This window comes from Lacerta agilis, chromosome 10 (genome assembly GCF_009819535.1).
Source record: "Lacerta agilis isolate rLacAgi1 chromosome 10, rLacAgi1.pri, whole genome shotgun sequence".
Lineage (NCBI taxonomy): Eukaryota > Metazoa > Chordata > Lepidosauria > Squamata > Lacertidae > Lacerta > Lacerta agilis.
This window is the reverse complement of record NC_046321.1, coordinates 65,483,419-65,501,064: the sequence shown is the minus strand read 5'-3', so window position 1 is coordinate 65,501,064 and position 17,646 is coordinate 65,483,419. Positions and strand designations below refer to the sequence as shown.

General features: G+C 42.0%; 1 protein-coding gene across 18 annotated transcripts in view; it reads left to right on the top strand.

The window, feature by feature from the left end:
• Positions 1-17,646, top strand: part of MAGI2 (membrane associated guanylate kinase, WW and PDZ domain containing 2) — a 600,602-nt gene that overhangs the window by 380,984 nt on the left and 201,972 nt on the right. For all 18 annotated transcript variants that reach the window (XM_033162889.1, XM_033162886.1, XM_033162885.1 and 15 more), the window contains one exon: positions 3,061-3,140. In XM_033162889.1, coding sequence (XP_033018780.1) covers positions 3,061-3,140 — 80 coding nt within the window. The remainder of the gene's footprint in view (positions 1-3,060; positions 3,141-17,646) is intronic.

Genomic DNA, 17,646 nt, shown 5'->3' with positions numbered 1-17,646 from the left:
ACAGGCTCTGGCGTATTTATACCTTCCTGCTTCCGTCATCAGCCTTTCCATGTAGGACAGCAATAATTAGTTGAAAAGTAAATTATGTCATCTTGCTACTAAGCAGCTGCTGTGAGTTTTCATTGCTTTTTGGAAAATCTGTCTAGCAAGGTTTGCAAATGCACGCTGTATATTAAAGGAAGGACATAAGGAAGGAACTGCATTCTATAAAGGGTTGTTGACTTGCAGTCCTTTAGAGCTGGCTTTTCTCTCTTCCTGCCACACCATGTCTCTCACTCTTCCCTCCATCCTTCTGCCATCCCCTCTTAAAAAAAAAATAAGAGCCACACTTTCATTGTATGTGGTGGCAGATCCATGTGGCCCTTTCAGCTTTCCCTCTGCTCTGGGCAAACCACCTCTACCCTAAAGCAGCCAAGACTGCAGAAAAAACGAGGCATGGCTCACAATTGGCTGGGAAGCCACAGTCAGAAATCCTTGCATTGCGTCCGTGTGATGTGCTGGTGTGTGACCATAGAGGTTTTCAGGATGTGCAGTATATGAGTCCCCATGGATTCTAAGGCCCACCAAATCCAAAAATATTAAAGTATATGCAATCATTTTGTTAAATGCATCATTTATGATAGTTTTTAGTTGAAGATGTGAATTTTCTTTGAAAAAGGCGTTAATTTATGCATTCTGAATTCATGTACTTCAAATGTAATTCAGTTTCCTCCTATCATAATAATGTTTCATCTCAGATCAGAAAGTATGTTATTTGATGCTGGTGTATAATCAATCTGAATTGGAAGGGCCCCCTCATAATTTATTTTACAGAGGGGCCCCACATGAATCATGCTGGATGAGCTGTGGCTGTGGCCCATAGGTTCCCTGTTCCAGCAGTAGAGAGATTCCTTCCAAATTAATTAGTGAATTTAGTACACACGCTATGGGAGATTATAAAGAGTTGGGTTTCACTGGGTGCTTTCTTCTTCTTCTAGTGATGAGGTCAGCTGGATTCTTGGCTGACCGAACAGTAGCCAGCTAGGAAATAAAAAGTTAATGGCACTGAAATAATCATCTCTTTCTGGGTACTCTTCTTGTATCCTTCCACTCCATCCTCCCTGCCAGTGATAATTTGCCTTCAATGAATGCCTTGAATGGATCGCCTTGAATGAGTGCATGAGTGGCACAAATCCCTTGAATGAGTGGGTGAGCAGAAGGTGACGTTTAGAAAATAATTCTTGGTTTTCTTATTTCAAAAGTTCGCTGTAATTGAAGTTTTGGGTTGGTGAAGGTTAAGCTTTAAAAGCACAGTCTGGGAAGTTGAATGCAAGTGGGTACTATGAGTTCAGAGGAGTGGAGGCTTCAGGGTTATAAAGGCTCATACTCTTTGCAGCAGAGTGAATGGCTTGCTTCAGCCAAGGGGAGTGGGCAGAAGAGAGAATCACACAGCACTGTGGTTTTTTTTATAGGTACAACCACCAGGAGACCTCCAGGTATAGGGCAGTATATAAATTCAATAAAAAAATAAAAAACTACATACCCTCCAAGTGTCCCTATTTTCCAGGGATAGCCCCACAATTACAAAAGCCACCCCAGCTTCTGATTTGATCCCAGAATGTCCCTATTTCTCACACCAGTGATACATTCACCAAGCTTGGGAGGGGGATGAGTGGTGGCTGCGAGGGACCATCTTTTTGTCTCTCCACGGTTTCTTCAAGTCCTGGTGACAACTTTTTAAATCTCATCAGGCATTTTAAGTAAGTTTTCTAATTCCAGGTAGAATTTGAGCTGTATAGGAACCTTACTGTACATTGCTTAAATGTTACGGTTTTAAGCAACATATACAGCTGCAGAATTAACTACTTATCTCAAAGTAAAGAAGCCACACTTAAAAACCCAGGGCACCGCCATTTGCATCCAGACTGTCCCGCCAGTCGAGTCGTGAGTATAAATCAATAGGAGCAATGCATCTGGATTTTTACAGGGCATTGAGATATTTTCCCCATCAACACTACCCTTTATAACAAAGGGCTTGCATGCATTTCTGAATTAGTCAGCAAATGCTACATAAATAAAAACCTTAATAATTCAGCAATATGTAAAACTAAACAGTACAAAGTGAACAGCCTCCCAGGATGTGTTTAATAAATAAAACATGCATTACAAAGGGCTGGCAGTGTGTGCATGAAACAGGAAGAGAGATGAGAGTATTTGTAAGAAGAATTTGTAAATTCCTTTAAAATATGGAACTAATATTAATTTCTCCTTTCTGGTTTATGGTCCTTATGTTGCTATGACACTACAAATTCACTTGGCTGTAAAAAAGAAAAAGGATAAGCAGTTTTCAAAAATCTTGTTATGTAGCTCCTTAGCTATTCTAAATATCCATTCATTTGGGAAACTGTTCTTTTGTGAACAGTGTCTTACCAGCTTAGTCAGGTTCTTTCTTTTTAAAAGGCTATGCTGGTCTTTGTAGAACGAGACACATTATTACTTCCAGTTCTGCAAAATGTACTTTTATCATGGGAGCGGAATTAGATATGGAATAGATAACAGTTGGTTAATCAAAGCGTCATTAATCATCCTGTTAGGAAATGGAGAGTACACTGAGGGACACTTCAGTTTGCATCTTATTCTGAAAGTATAGCTGCTGAGAAATAACCATCCTATACTTATGAATCCTTGAGGTCTAAAATAAATTCTAAAACCAAACTTCAGCAAATGGGTATAGAAGACTGTTGGTTGCAACCCCCTTTCAGCTGAAGAACGCTGCACATTCCTTTTGCCCTAGATGAGTTTTGCATTTTCAATTAGGCTAACTTGGCAACATTCTGGTTGATTTTAATAAAAATAGCTGCTTTGAGGATAGGGAGTTTAGGCTGCCAAATTCAGAGGTTGCCTTCCACAATTTCTCTTACACCTCCTTCAAGTCTACTTAGACCAGTAAGCAAATCGAGTACAGTATATTGATTGCAATTTTGCACCAACCTCCCCCCTCCCCTCCCCCACTGTATCGGAAGGAATAAACTTGGTTCCGTTCAGCATGTGTCTGATCAGGGTGATCTCGTTTCTTTTCAGCCATAACACAAAGACAACATCATGGCTGGATCCACGACTTGCGAAAAAGGCTAAACCTCCCGAAGAGTGCAAAGAAAACGGTAGGCTATTAAGTTTTCATTGTTGCTGCTGAAAGAAAGAAAAAAAAGATGACTTTTATTTCCTTGTACTGTAGATTGTAGAAAGTATTTAAGGAATGAGGGGGGGGAAAGGCATTTAATCACTGCTGTAGTTGTGTGTGTTCCTCAGTTCTTAATGTACCATGTATTTCTGCTTCTGTTCTATGTAATATCTGTTCTGAAGTTGGTATCGATAATAACAAGTGTGTGTGTAAGGGGGGGGGGGGTTGTCATTTGTAGCATATGTGACTCTTGGACTGCCTTTTCTCCTATCTGGATCTGCAGAGCGTGCTTAGATCCCAAGCTTTTAAATGTGTAAAACACACAGTGCCGAAAGCTATTGTGACAGAGGTGGTTTATGCTTATTACGATGTGATTTGCTTTGCAAAGGGGCAGTTCTGTGCCAGTTAAGTGGTGGACAGTTTAAATAAACCAACGTTTACTTAGCGGGAGGGAGAGGAATCAGAGGAGGGGAGGGGTGTCAGATCAGTCGCTTCTTCGGTTAGAAGGATATTTTTAGCCCCCTGGAATCGTGTACAACAGTGAACAATTATTTAACTATTGTCCTCTATATGACTGTGTTAGTAGAACCATGGTGATCAGTGTGTTTGTCAGGACTAACGACTGTTACCAAGTAAATAATACAGATCTGTTTGTCTTCATAAGCGACCCATTTTTTCACGTTTTCCAGTACAAGCAATGTGCATGCAAATTAGGTTGGTCAAGCCATTTTAAGTGCTAAAAATAGCTGCTGAGATTTTTTATATTTTTTTTAGCGATCGTCTGTAATTATATTTAGGGTACCATGAACAAGAATTTTCTATGAAGCAGTCCATTCTTTAAAGTAGCAGGCTACAACCTTGAAATTATAGAATCAGTCAGAACCTGAAAACCCCCGGGCTGGAAAAATTCCCCAGAGGTACTAATCCATTTTCCGTTTAAATACTAAGGAGAAGAACATATCCAGATTTCCCCGGAGAACTTATCTTTTCGACTTCCATTTGTATCTGTTGTTTCTTATCCTGCCTTCGAGAGCTGTAATTAACACTTGCTTTGTGTCTTCTTTATGACAACTTGTTAGATATTTGAAACAGCACGTCACTCACCCAAGCATTTATGTTCTCTGAAGGTGAATTTTCACTGTAATTTTATGTGAAGAAAGTCACCATGAGGTGGCAGATTAATATTGATGTTGTGAACTATACTGTAGAAAATGTTAATTTTTATCATTTAAAAAAAGACTAAAACAAAATAATGTAAATCCACCCTAATTTAAATAAAGTGAGCTCTTGCAGCTTTTCACCATAAGTTGTGTGTTCCAAACCTTTTTTTTTCTTTTTCTTTTTTGGCTATCTCTTTGGAATTCCCTCAAATTTATGTGCTCCTTAAACAGCAGCTAATACATGCTTCTTAAATTTGATGAGATGCTCCAGTCTAAGGATCATCTGGTGCTCTGTAGAGTGTTGCCATAACCACCAGTGTCGTTGCTAATAAGGTGATACAAAAAGGAAACTTGGGCCCAATTTCCCCCCCAGAAAGCAATTTTCTGATAGATTTTTGAGAGAAATGTTTTTGGAGCTTCAGAACTGTTCAGCCATTTCCTGGAGAATATTCAGTGAAATGGCCACCCCAGTTTCACCTTTTCTGAATTTTGAGTGCCTCTGTCGATGTGGTTTTAGTATTGTTTAATGTTATTCTAAAATTGTTGAAGGGAGCAAACGGGGTTGGTCCTTACTCCTTCCAGTATTCCTCTCTTCATCCTTCTAATGAACTAGCAATAAGAGTTTCATCCAACAAAATTTATCAGAAGAGTGTTTTCGGAGAATTTCACTTCCACTCTAAGAATATTTGGGGAAAACCCACCCCAATTTCAGCCAATTCCAACGTATATCTGGTCCAACAAGGTCCTTCTTAAAGTGATGGCCTGTGCGACCGAGACCTGAGATCTGTGAAAATTGGTACTTAGGTATCAACAGGCATTTGCAATTCCTGCATATTCCTACATCATTTTCACCTCAAGAATATAGCAAAACACATTTTAAAATGCATATTTTGAGAGAAAATTTAACCATACTTATTTAGATCTGTACTTTGGTGCAGATTTTAAGAGATTCACAAATAAATGTGGAGAGATGGTGGGGCACATTTATGGAGAAACCATGCTCCGCCCTGCACCCAAACATTCCTTTCCTGTGCCTTTTTTGCCCTTCTCCAAACTGGTGTCTTCTAGCCTCAGAGAGAATGGCTAATGCTTAGGGATGATGGGACCCCAAGGGTCATCTATTCCACCCCCCAGCGATGCAGAGATCGTCCATGGCATTTGGCCATCCAGCCTCTGCTTAAAAATCTCCAATGAAGGAGAGTCCACTACCTCCTGGAGGAGTCCATTCCACTGTTGAACAGCTCTTACCACCAGAAAGTTCTTCCTTTAAGGGGTGCTCATCCTCTTAAGCTATTTTAACCGAAGTTTGTGTTGGTGGGGGAGAACAGTATATTCACAAGATAAATGAGAAAATAAGATTAGCTTGAAATAAACAGTAGGGGGTTTTGTTTTTAATTCGCTTTCTTGATAAATAATAAACTGAGTGGAGGTCGTTTGACCGGCCCATGAGCCACCCCCGAACCGAGATGCCCACTCGTGCGCTGCACTAAACCAGCACAGTGCAATGACAGCTGGTCATGTGGCCAGCATGACTGCTTCTGGCGAACCAGAGCAGCACACAGAAACACCGTTTACCTTCCCGTCAGAGCGGAACCTATTTATCTACTTGCACTTTGATGTGCTTTCAAACTGCTATGTTGGCAGGAGCTGGGACCGAGCAACGGGAGCTCACCCCGTCGCAGGGATTCGAACCGCGGACCTTCTGATTGGCAAGCCCTAGGCTCAGTGGTTTAACCCACAGCACCACCCACTGTCCTCAACCGGCACAGTAGCTATGGGTTTTATAATCAGATAATGGAATGCCAACACTAAACACACAAAATGCATTGTAAGAATACATCACAGCCTTGGTTATTTTGTTTTCTCTTCTTTGGGCCAGGACATGGACACTAGGTTCCCATTCACTTGGTTTTCGCGTTGCTTGGTGTTGCAGGGGACCAATGGGCTTCTTAATTTCTACGATGAAAAGGGAAACCAATATATATTCCTTTTGTTTAGCATTTCTACTCTTTTGCCAAGACATATAAAGGCCAGGAAGTAGTGTTGTGTGTTATTCATGAGGGAAAAAACTAGCTTTTGCATGATTCTGTTCTCCAGGGATCAGAGGTAGAACAATATTGTGCATGTGTGGGCTTCTCTTTGTATTTCTCACTTTGGAATGAGTGCCCAAATAAGTTGCTTGGCAAGACGATTGTAGTCATTTGGCAGGCATGCAGAGAAAAGTTCTATTGACAAAATTTGCCACATCCACAGTAGTTACTAAGCCCTTATATTGAGGTGCCTGGGAGGGGAGACTGGCCATTTGGAATAACTCTAAATTTGTGCCCATCTGAGAGGGATATCAAACCAGCAACAGGTCTTTGGCACCTTATATTCTGTGGCCAGCCAATCACTAATGGCCAGCCAATCAGGCTAGGTTCCCAACCTAGTGAAGAGGCATTGTGCCCAATAAAACATCTAACCTAGCTTCTCAGTCTGAGCAACCAGTTGCACCGAGTAGCAACACCAGCTCTCTCACCTGCATTGCATTGTACATACTTCACCTCACCTTTCCTTTTCCTCGAACCTGCCCTGCCCTGTCTCACCATTATCCACCTCACTTTATCTGTCCAATCTAGTGTTGTAGCTCCAGCCTGTTCATGACCACACTTCTTTCTTCTAATCAATATGGTTGCTGCCTTGCACTTTGCCATCTCGGCCTCATGCCAGATAGGCTCCTACAAGCCTGCAAATTAAGAATGTTGTACTTGATTCAAATCAATATGTGGCGTTTAACTCCCACCATTCCACTCCATTTCCTCTGAGTCCTGTGGTCGCCATCTTTAAGCACAGCCTGAAACCCCTTTTGTATGGACATATGTAGTGAAAAAGGGACACAGGTGGCGCTGTGGTCTAAATCACTGAGCCTAGGGCTTGCAGATTGGAAGGTCAGCGGTTCGAATCCCCGCGACGGGGTGAGCTCCCGTTGCTCGGTTTTAGCTCCTGACAACCTAGCAGTTCAAAACCAGGTCAAAGTGCAAGTAGATAAATAGATACCACTCCAGAGGGAAGGTACACGGCATTTCCGTGCGCTGCTCTGGTTTCGCCAGAAGCGGCTTAGTCATGCTGGCCACATGACCCGGAAAAACTGTCTGCAGACAAACGCCGGCTCCCTCGGCCAGTAAAGCAAAATGAGCACCACGACCCCAGAATCGTTCACAACTGGACTTAACTGTCAGGGGTCCTTTACCTTTTTTATGTAGTGAAGAAGGAAAAGCTTCATCTGCTCAGTTCATCTCTTTCACTTAAACTTTTTTCAGCATAAAAGGTCCATAGAAGCAGGGTGGCTTCCTAAACTCCCATAGATGTTCAGTAGATGCAAACAAACACAACAATTCCCACCATTTTCCCTTCACAGAAAACTCTGCCATCAACAGGGCAGCATTTTATAGGACATGCCCCATACAAAAATTCACATATTTAACATGGAGTAATCTAAATGTGTAAATGAGGGTTGAAACTGGGCTTTTCTCCTATGCTGACTGGAAGAGCCTTAAGACATGCTACTGGATCATGATGGATTTAAAAGGCTCTTTAAAGGCTCTTCTCATTTTAGGAGAAAAGCCTCTGGTCCCTGTGTCAACCTTCATTTACACATTTGGATAAGTTTTTGACACTTAATGATCCAGCTGTTTCCTGGAGATGCTCTGTTTTAGGACAACGGCTTTGAGGTTTTTGACAGGCTGCCCAGGAAAATGGAATCCCCCCCCCTCCATGAAATTTTAATCAGTTTTTTATTATCAGATTTACATGTATTCCACCTTTTTCTTATACATAAGCCAGTCTGGCCTTGATTCGATATCACGCATTTGACATTTGTAGATGTACAACACATTAGTGCTTTGAGTGTAGTTGATGTAAGTGCGGGAAGATTTTTCCTGGCATTTTTGCCCCTGTATCAACTGATGGCCTGCAGAGAATAAATGAAGTGCCAGCCCAGGCTAAGCATCTTGCCTTGTCGTTCAATCAACCTGAGCACTAGAATAAATATCAAGGAGAGAAGGCAGGGAGCCTCGTTTCTAGTTTGCTCTAGCAAGTGAATCTCAAGAGTATAAGGAAGCCACAGTAATATATATCAATGCATATAACTGGCACACACACACACACACACACACACAAAACCATAGTCAAGGGGAAAGAAACAGCTCAGGCCATTACTGGCATTCTGTTTGTTCCTCATCTTCATAAGAGTCATTCTAGAGGTTGTACTTACTACAACCTGAAAATAACTAACAGCAAAAAAAAAAAATATTACTCTGTAATACCAATATATTAAAAATCTGAGCCAAAGAAGCTTATTGACCTCAATTAAACATTTTTAAAAATATATTTTTATTAGGTTTTCAGAAAAATACAATTAAATACGGTAGGACCCAACTATACCCACAGTGGAAATCTGAATACAGCTTAGGCAGGGGATTTTCTTAGCAGAAATGTAGCACACTTCTCCCCCTGCCTTCTTTTCTATCCCAAACACTTAAGGCCTATTTTAAAAATAATCTCAGGCCTGATCCTATAGATCAGGCATCCCCAAACTCGGCCCTCCAGATGTTTTGGGACTACAACTCCCATCATCCCTGACCACTGGTCCTGTTAGCTAGGGATGATGGGAGTTGTAGTCCCAAACCATCTGGAGGGCCCAGTTTGGGGATGCCTGCTATAGATTGTTATCAAACACCTGATGCAAACTGTCAAAATGATAGCTGCCTCCTTGCTGTTGTCAGAAACCACATGTTTTCAGACATACCTCTCCTTCATGAATTTAACCATTTACCGTACTTTTCAGTATATAAGACTACCTTTTATTACTCTAAAATAATGCAATGGGGGGCGTCTTATACACGGATAGTGCATATGGGGGACTGGTGATTGGTTGGAGCCGCGATCTGCAGCTTGTCAGTGGCGATTTGGTTATAGATTTGTGGCTGCTTTTGATTGGCTGCTGCTGCGGTACTTGGGTGGGTGATTGGTTGCTGCGGCAAGTGTTGCTGTGGATTGGCTGACACTGCGGCAATCTCCTGTGTGATTGCTGGCTGCTGTTGGCAAGCGGACAGATGTATGTCGGCTTATGCAACGTGCACGATTGTCAGCGTTTGCCATTCAGGTTAGTGAATCTCTGCATTTCCCCCCCAAAAAACTCAACAACTCTGAGCCATCTCCCACCATTTTCTTAAATTTGAGTCACAGAGGCACGTGGACAAAGAGAAACTCGTCTTTCCATAATGTGCAAAGCAGTTCTGAAGTATTAACCTTCTCAGTGCACCTCAATTAAACTGGGACACAACTGACACCTTTTAAAACCAGTATTTACAGACACACAAACTTTAGCAACCCTTGTTGAACAGTTTACATGTTGGTATTTGGTGATGTACAAGAGCTCAGTTTCAAATCCAAATGCAACACCTATTGGCTTCTTACACTGTAAGGGAACTAGCTGCCTTTTAAAATGTTGCTTTAGATGTTTTGGCCGGTAATTCTTAAGAAGAAACTTTACAAACCTTTGTGGTAAAACAAAAAAGCAGAACTTTGCCTTGACAGGGCACCCAAACCAAAGATGCTAATCTCTTTAAATACAACTCAGTGACCCATGAGCCAGTACATGATTTCTTATGGCTAATTGGGAATGTACGGTATTCACAAACTCACGTTTGTTTTGTGATGTGAAAGGCTCACATTTTTGTCAAATTCAGGCAGGAGCTTAGTGAACTGTGGGACTCGGCATCTGGGAGTTTCTGAATAATTTATCTGAAGTAATGAGGAAGATCACGTGATGCTGAATCAAAGCCACTGCTGGAGAGAAAGCCAGCTGGGTGCAGCAGTTGTCTATCAAATAGGTACTGGATTTTGTCTCTGTGGAAAAATTAGAGAACATAATGAACAAAATTAGAAAACCTGTGGAGTAGCCTTGGATATCCAGGAGTAAAAAAGAAAAGAAGAATTTATTTTATTAGAGTAAAATTTGTGGAAGTTCATTATTTCTTTATTCTAAAGCTTGGTGGGGAATCTGGCCTGAGGGCCACATTTGACTCTCAACTGAATTCTGTGTGAGCAGCAAGGACGAGTGATCAGGAATTCACCAGATTCCATAAATCCCTCTGGGCAGACCATCTCCATGCCTTCTCATACCCTTCAACATTTCTTGATGAAAATAGGGGTCAGCAATGTTTTTCAGCCATGGGCTGGTCCACCGTCCCTCAGACCATGTGGTGGGCCGGAGTATATTTTGGGGGACAAAATATGAACGAATTCCTATGCCTCACAAATAACCCAGAGATGCGTTTTAAATAAAAGCACACATTCTACTCATGTAAAAACACGCTGATTCCCGGACTGTCCGCGGGCTGGATTGAGAAGGCGATTGGGCTGCATCTGGCCCACGGGCCTTAGCTTGCCTATCCCTGTCCTAAGGAAAAGAGGGATATTTCAGGATCAAATCAGAACCAGGACGGCTTCTCTAAATCAGGGGTGTCCCTGAAAAATACAGGCACTTGGAGGGTCTGTCTTCCAGAGTGGAGTAGCTGTATTCAACCTAGACCTCACCACATCAACGGTTACCAGTGTAGTGTAGTGGTTAAGAGCGGTAGACTCGTAATCTGGGGAACCGGGTTCGCGTCTCCGCTCCTCCACATGCAGCTGCTGGGTGACCTTGGGCTAGTCACACTTCTCTGAAGTCTCTCAGCCCCACTCACCCCACAGAGTGTTTGTTGTGGGGGAGGAAGGGAAAGGAGAATGTTAGCTGCTTTGAGACTCCTTCGGGTAGTGAAAAGCGGGATATCAAATCCAAACTCTTCTTCTTCTTCTTACCAAGCTGCTCTGGGGCAAAGACCAGATTGAGGGTATGTCTGGCCACATGAGTCAGGGGAAGAAGGGGTTCCCCATTCCAATTGTTGGCCTTCTCTCCACTGTCTCTTGCCTTGCACGCTACCAGTATCATCATTTCAGAAACATAGTCATAAGTCTGTCCTCACCACAGAGGGGAACTGGGAAAGTGCCCTGGGGTGCCAAGATGTCAGGGGAGCCTGTCTCAGTTACATAAATGTTTTGCAGGAAGAAAAACTGCCTACACTTGCAGGAAACACAGAGAATGGTAAAAGACTAAGCATAAGGGGGAAATGGTGCTTAAGCACCTGCAGTTTGGGGGGGAAAGGAGAGAATGATTGCTGAGTCCATTCCAGTTTCGGTAGGCCACACCAGTGATTTGATACAGAGAAACAAATCTAGTCCACTCTCTACCAAAACTTTGTATGGTGGAATGACTTCCTTCTACTCACCTCTAAGTATAGTTGTATATCTTCAGAAAAAGGACTTAAGTCTCAGAACCTTTTGAACTACATTTTCATCTCTTCCCCCAGAAAGAGCTTATTCAAAACACACTTGAATTCCAGATTTAGCAATACATTCCATTCTGCACCTATTCCTTTCTAATTTCCTAAGGAAAGGATGCACCCCCTTCTGAAAATAAAGCCGACTAAAAGTCCTCGGCAATGAAATTTATGCCATCTCATAAGAATTCCTGTTAGGTGGCAACAGGAAAGTCTATATCTAATATATCGGGCACATCTTCTGAGAAGTTTACACTTCATTCCACCTTCTCTACATATATCCAAGCAAATATGAATAGCCCTTCCTCTTGATGTATTTATAAGCAGCTGGGACTTCTTCCCTGTCTGACAACTTACCAGAACTGCCATATGGCAACGCCATTTAAATGCTCCAGAAAGATGGTCCAAATGGCAATAACTACCATTCCATTCTTTGTTAACATAATTAAATAATGCAGGTTTCCAGTTTCTGTCACTCTGAATCTCTACACAGCAGGGAAAGACATAATCAAGCTACCCACAACAGTACCAGGATTCATTCCCCCTTCCATCCTTTGTTCCGCCACAAGGATAACAACAATATTTTGTCTCTCCAATTTCACAACTAGAAAAATATCACTTGTGAAGCTAATGCATTTGTTCTCTTAAACATAGAAACAGGTACAAATATTATTTCACCGTTGATGTACGCATGCCATTATCTTTCTTTGTTTATGTTTTTAGATATGTTGCAAGCCGCCCAGAGTGGCTGGGGAAACCCAGCCAGATGGGCAGGATATTAATTTAAAAAAGTTGTTGTTGTTGTTGTTGTTTCCAACCAAAGAGTTATCAGATTTTTTTTAAAAAAAAATACTAACTGGTTTTACTGGGAAACCTCAGTATTTTCTAAATAGCATCATTCACTATCAGTGTGACCTCTTGTCATTGTGGTGTATCAGGAGGTAGATGGAAGGGGGAGGAGGCAGCAAGGCTGGTGTGGTGTAAAGACACCAGCAGAGCCAGTCTGGCATTCCTGGTGGTGCATGTGCACTGCGCTGAATTCTCACCTTCCCCTCTACCTCTCGGTAAGCAGCACCAGCACAACTAGCCAGAGGTCAGCTGTCCAACCCCCCCCCCCCCCTGCTTTTGCAGTTATCATAGAATCATAGAGTTGGAAGAGACCACAAGGGCCATCCAGTCCAACCCCCTGCCAAGCAGGAAACACCATCAAAGCATTCCTGACAGATGGCTGTCAAGCCTCTGCTTAAAGACCTCCAAAGAAGGAGACTCCACCACACTCCTTGGTAGCAAATTCCACTGTCGAACAGCTCTCACTGTCAGGAAGTTCTTCCTAATGTTTAGGTGGAATCTTCTTTCTTGTAGTTTGAATCCATTGCCCCGTGTCTGCTTCTCTGGAGCAGCAGAAAACAACCTTTCACCCTCCTCTATATGACATCCTTTTATATATTTGAACATGGCTATCATATCACCCCTTAACCTTCTCTTCTCCAGGCTAAACATACCCAGCTCCCTAAGCCGTTCCTCATAAGGCACTGTTTCCAGGCCTTTGACCATTTTGGTTGCCCTCTTCTGGACACGTTCCAGCTTGTCGGTATCCTTCTTGAACTGTGGTGCCCAGAACTGGACACAGTATTCCAGGTGAGGTCTGACCAGAGCAGAATATAGTGGTACTATTACCTCCCTTGATCTAGACGCTATACTCTTATTGATGCAGCCCAGAATTGCATTGGCTTTTTTAGCTGCTGCATCACACTGTTGACTCGTGTCAAGTTTGTGGTCTACCAAGACTCCTAGATCCTTTTCACATGTACTGCTCTCAAGCCAGGTGTCACCCATCCTGTATTTGTGCCTTTCATTTTTTTTGTCCAAGTGTAGTTGCAGTTCATTATGTTTTTATCATGGGGAATGCTTTCATGGAACAGCATCTATGTCATTAGAGTGGATTTCACTTTATGAAAGATTATGCTACACAAGCCTTTCCCCCCGGTAAGTAGTTTAATGTTTCACTATGAAAAAAAAATGATCAAATAGATATTGAACCTAGCTGCAACCTGTTTCTACTCAGGAATGCTCTTGTTGCATTTAACTCTTTTTGTAGGGTTATATATTATTATCTGTTAAGATATATAACTGCCTAATGAAAAGAAACAGTTTGATGTGCAGTGCTCTTTAAAATGTATAATATTCATGATTCAAAATCAATGCAAAAGGCCAAACGGCATTAATAACATTTTCACAGCAATATAGAGCACTTAGACACCATTCCAGTACTATTTTCATATATATGTGATGAGAAAAAGCTAGAAAATAACTTGTAAACCCTGCCATTAAAATTAAAGGAAACAACAGGACCAATGTACATTTTACATCATAAAAACTATCATCCCAAAAAAGGGTTTTAAATGTACTTTGGGATATAGCTAAGTTTAGCATCACAATTGCTGGTGTCAGCTCATTCAGTTTCCCCACACCTTCCTGTTTAAATATGAAGCCCCCAAACAGCTTGCAACCATAGGGTTGCATCCAGAGCTAGTGTTAGCAGAAGGAAGCCTTGTATAAGGAAATGTCCCACCGACTTTTCTTCTCCATTCCCCTGTGACCCTCCCAAGCCTCTTCTTAGTATCAGGGAACCCTTGTCAACAATATGAGATGGAGGCCAGGAGTCTCCTGGAGGAGCAGGGAATTGTCCAAAAGTGGGTGTAAACCACCTTTCATAAACATAGAACGACCTTGGGCACAGTTAAATCCTTATCCACCTTCAACCTACTGCAGACTTCTACTTGAACGTAAGGTCCAAGTCAAATATGCAATAGCATGATAGACAAGCGCAAGAGATGTGTTATGGGTTGTACTAATTTGAGCCACATATTCTGGGCATGTCCAAAAATCAGGCATTTCTGGGCTCAAATAGTAAATTTTGGTTGGCAAAAAATTCATACAAATTGCCTCCTGACCATTTAACCATTCTCTTTGGATATGTGATATCATCATTCATCCTGATGATAGAGAATAATCATACACTTATTGACAAATGCTCAATTGTCTATTGGTTATAAATTGGGAAACGCTAATCCACCATCTATTGAATATGGGCTCCGATGGATTTGGGATTTCGCTTCCAAGGTCAAACTTACTAATATTATAAAAGCCAGGGAGGGCAGACAACAACAAAAAATAATTCATACAGAAGTGGAATTTGTTTTTTTCTGGTGTTGGAAAAATACCAGAAAACAATACAGGATGTGATGCAGATGTATGATATACTAGGAATGATCTAAGAGCATTTTTTTCTCGACTTCTCTGTGTCTCGCCCATCTTATAGGGTTAGTTAAGTGGGTTTTATTTTATCTGGATGTGTTTTCATCCATGCACTCTGGAAATTGTACTGCCTCACATTAAGGTACAGACCCCTTTTTTAAAAAAAGTGTTTAATCACAATCGTACAAGGGATAGCGAATCTCAAATGAAAATTCTTTCCCCCCCCCCAAAAAAAATAAAATATGAAACATGACAAGACACAGAATACTTCTGAGTCCATAAACACTGTGAAAGGCTTATACAAATAGGATTAAAATAATGTTTGTTTGGTAAGAGCTAAATATATCCCCCATTATTTTTGAAGTGGAAGAAAAATAGAATGTACTCTCCCTTCTGTTTGCGCACAGAATGAATCTTTTTAAGGCTTAAGACAAAAATAGCAAGCAAAATATTATCACTTTTTGCCATTTTGAACGTGCTGGCTGCCAACATAAACACAATAACATCACAACAAGATTTTTCAATTTTGGTTGGCACAGAAAATTCTTGATAAAATGGAAATTAAATAATGAATCAGAACTTTCAAACAGATAACTGAAAGGTGATGGGTGTGCTATTTATTAATCTTCATGGGCACTGGAGTACTTGTACTGTATTAGAAAATACCGGTAATTTCCCAAAAAGGAGATTTGTTTGAAGTACACCAGTACTGGATAATGGATTTGTAGACAAGCTCTTCTAATTCACTCTAACCAGTTGCAGTATTTACAATAATAATAATAATTTACAAGCAAGCAATTTCCCCCCATAAATCAGACTAGCTAATGGCTTTGAGGTTTTTGCCATTTCATTTAGGTGAAGCTTGGGTCACTTCTGTAAGCCATTTGGAAATTTGCGCTTTGCAGGAACCTGGTTTCAGTGCAACATGTTAGTATGATGTAATTAATTTGCACTGAGTAATTGAAATGAATTAATACATAATTATGTGCAGTAGTGGCTGTTGGGGTGTGTGAGGGACCCTTATTCCCGATCCCTCGCTTTCGATGCTTCCCCAAACTGTGTCTCTCCCTAGGTTTCACTGACGACTAAAATGAATCCTAAAGTGTTCATATGGGAGATGTCTCTGGGGTACCTCAGTGCTCCACGTTCGAAATCCTCTTGCCACCTATGGGATCTCCCTCCCAGGGTTCCCAACTACTGCAGTTTGCCTTCCCTTTTGGCAACTGCGTGGCACCTTTGGCTTCACTGCCCAGCCCTCTGTATGACAGGAGAATAAGCAAACCGTTTCCTCTTCCACAGGAAAACTTTGTTCTCTCCCCTTAGTCACACCTCTTAAGGCACTGATGCGCTGCCAGAGTCAACGAACGTTGAAACACAATTAACTTTATTGAGGCAACTTAAACAACATGGATGTCCGGGGTTAATACTGTTACAAATCTTCTTTTCATGTAAGTCAGCTTTGTTACAACATAGCAAGGGTAAAGACCTTTCCTTCCCTTCCCAAAGCCTAACCTCTCATGAGCTCTCTCCAACCCGCTCACCCTCTAACCCTCTAACCCTCACCAACCGCCCAACTGCCATTCCCCCCTTTTAAAAGGGCGAAAAGCCCCGCCTCCTGCAAGTGAGCCGCCAGTCACATAGAGTGGGAGTTAACTCATAATACGCTGGGCTCCTGACCATACCCAGACTAAGGGTTGATCCGTTACAGGGTGGGGCTCTGCTGCTTACCTGGCCTGGTAACAGAGTCACTGCAGATTACTGGGAGGGAGAGTAGCAGAGGTGAGGTGTCGGCAAGGTTGGCACAGTGCAGATACACTGATGGCAGAGCTAGATTGGCTCTACTGGTCCATTTGCTGCCACCTTGCTCATCTCTCTCTCCCACCTGGTATTCCACAGTGACTCTCATGCTAGGAGGTCAAGTAAGCAGAGCAGCCTCAGTCCGCCAACCACTAATGCTTACATAAAAACACACAATAATATAGAGCTCAGTATTTTGGAGAGACTGTGTGGGCTCCTTGTGCCAGTTTCAGAGGTCCTTGTCACCAGCACTACATCTTTTTTTACAACCACTCTGATCATCAGTCTCTGTGGTTGCCTAGTTCCCTGTTGCTAGTTCGCATTTCCTTTGGGAACTGGTAGACCACAGAACCAACACCTTTGCAACAGAGGCCGTCTCTGGTTTAGCTGAAGAGAGAGGTGAATGCTAACAGTAAGTGGGAAACATAGGGCTCAAGGTTAAGGCAGTGTGTGGCAGAATTTAGGAGGCTGGTGTTTCTTGCACTGACTATTCCATATCCATTTGGGAAAACAGGTAGGCACTACTTGACGACACCAACAATGTTTTCCCCAACCTTTTCCTTCTGGATCAGCAGATGTGTCTCCTGCTTCTTCAATTTTTCCCACTTTTGGAACTGTGCACTAATTAGTCACACCTTTCCATGCTGCATTTGGGGCTCTAATCTTTTACAGGAAAGCTTCACTCATTTGAAGAAATATGCTTTCAAAGACTAGCTTTTTTTTCTTTGCATTATCATTTTAATGAAAACATGACTGCCAGTATTTCAAAAACCAAGCCTTGCTTACATCTCAGAAGCTGAGGTTTCCATGGCAGACAGAGCTTGGTGTTTGTTAACTCTTTTCCACATCGCTTGTACCAACACTGGAAGGTGTGTTGCAGAAGATAGGGCAGGTCCTTCTTCCTCATGCG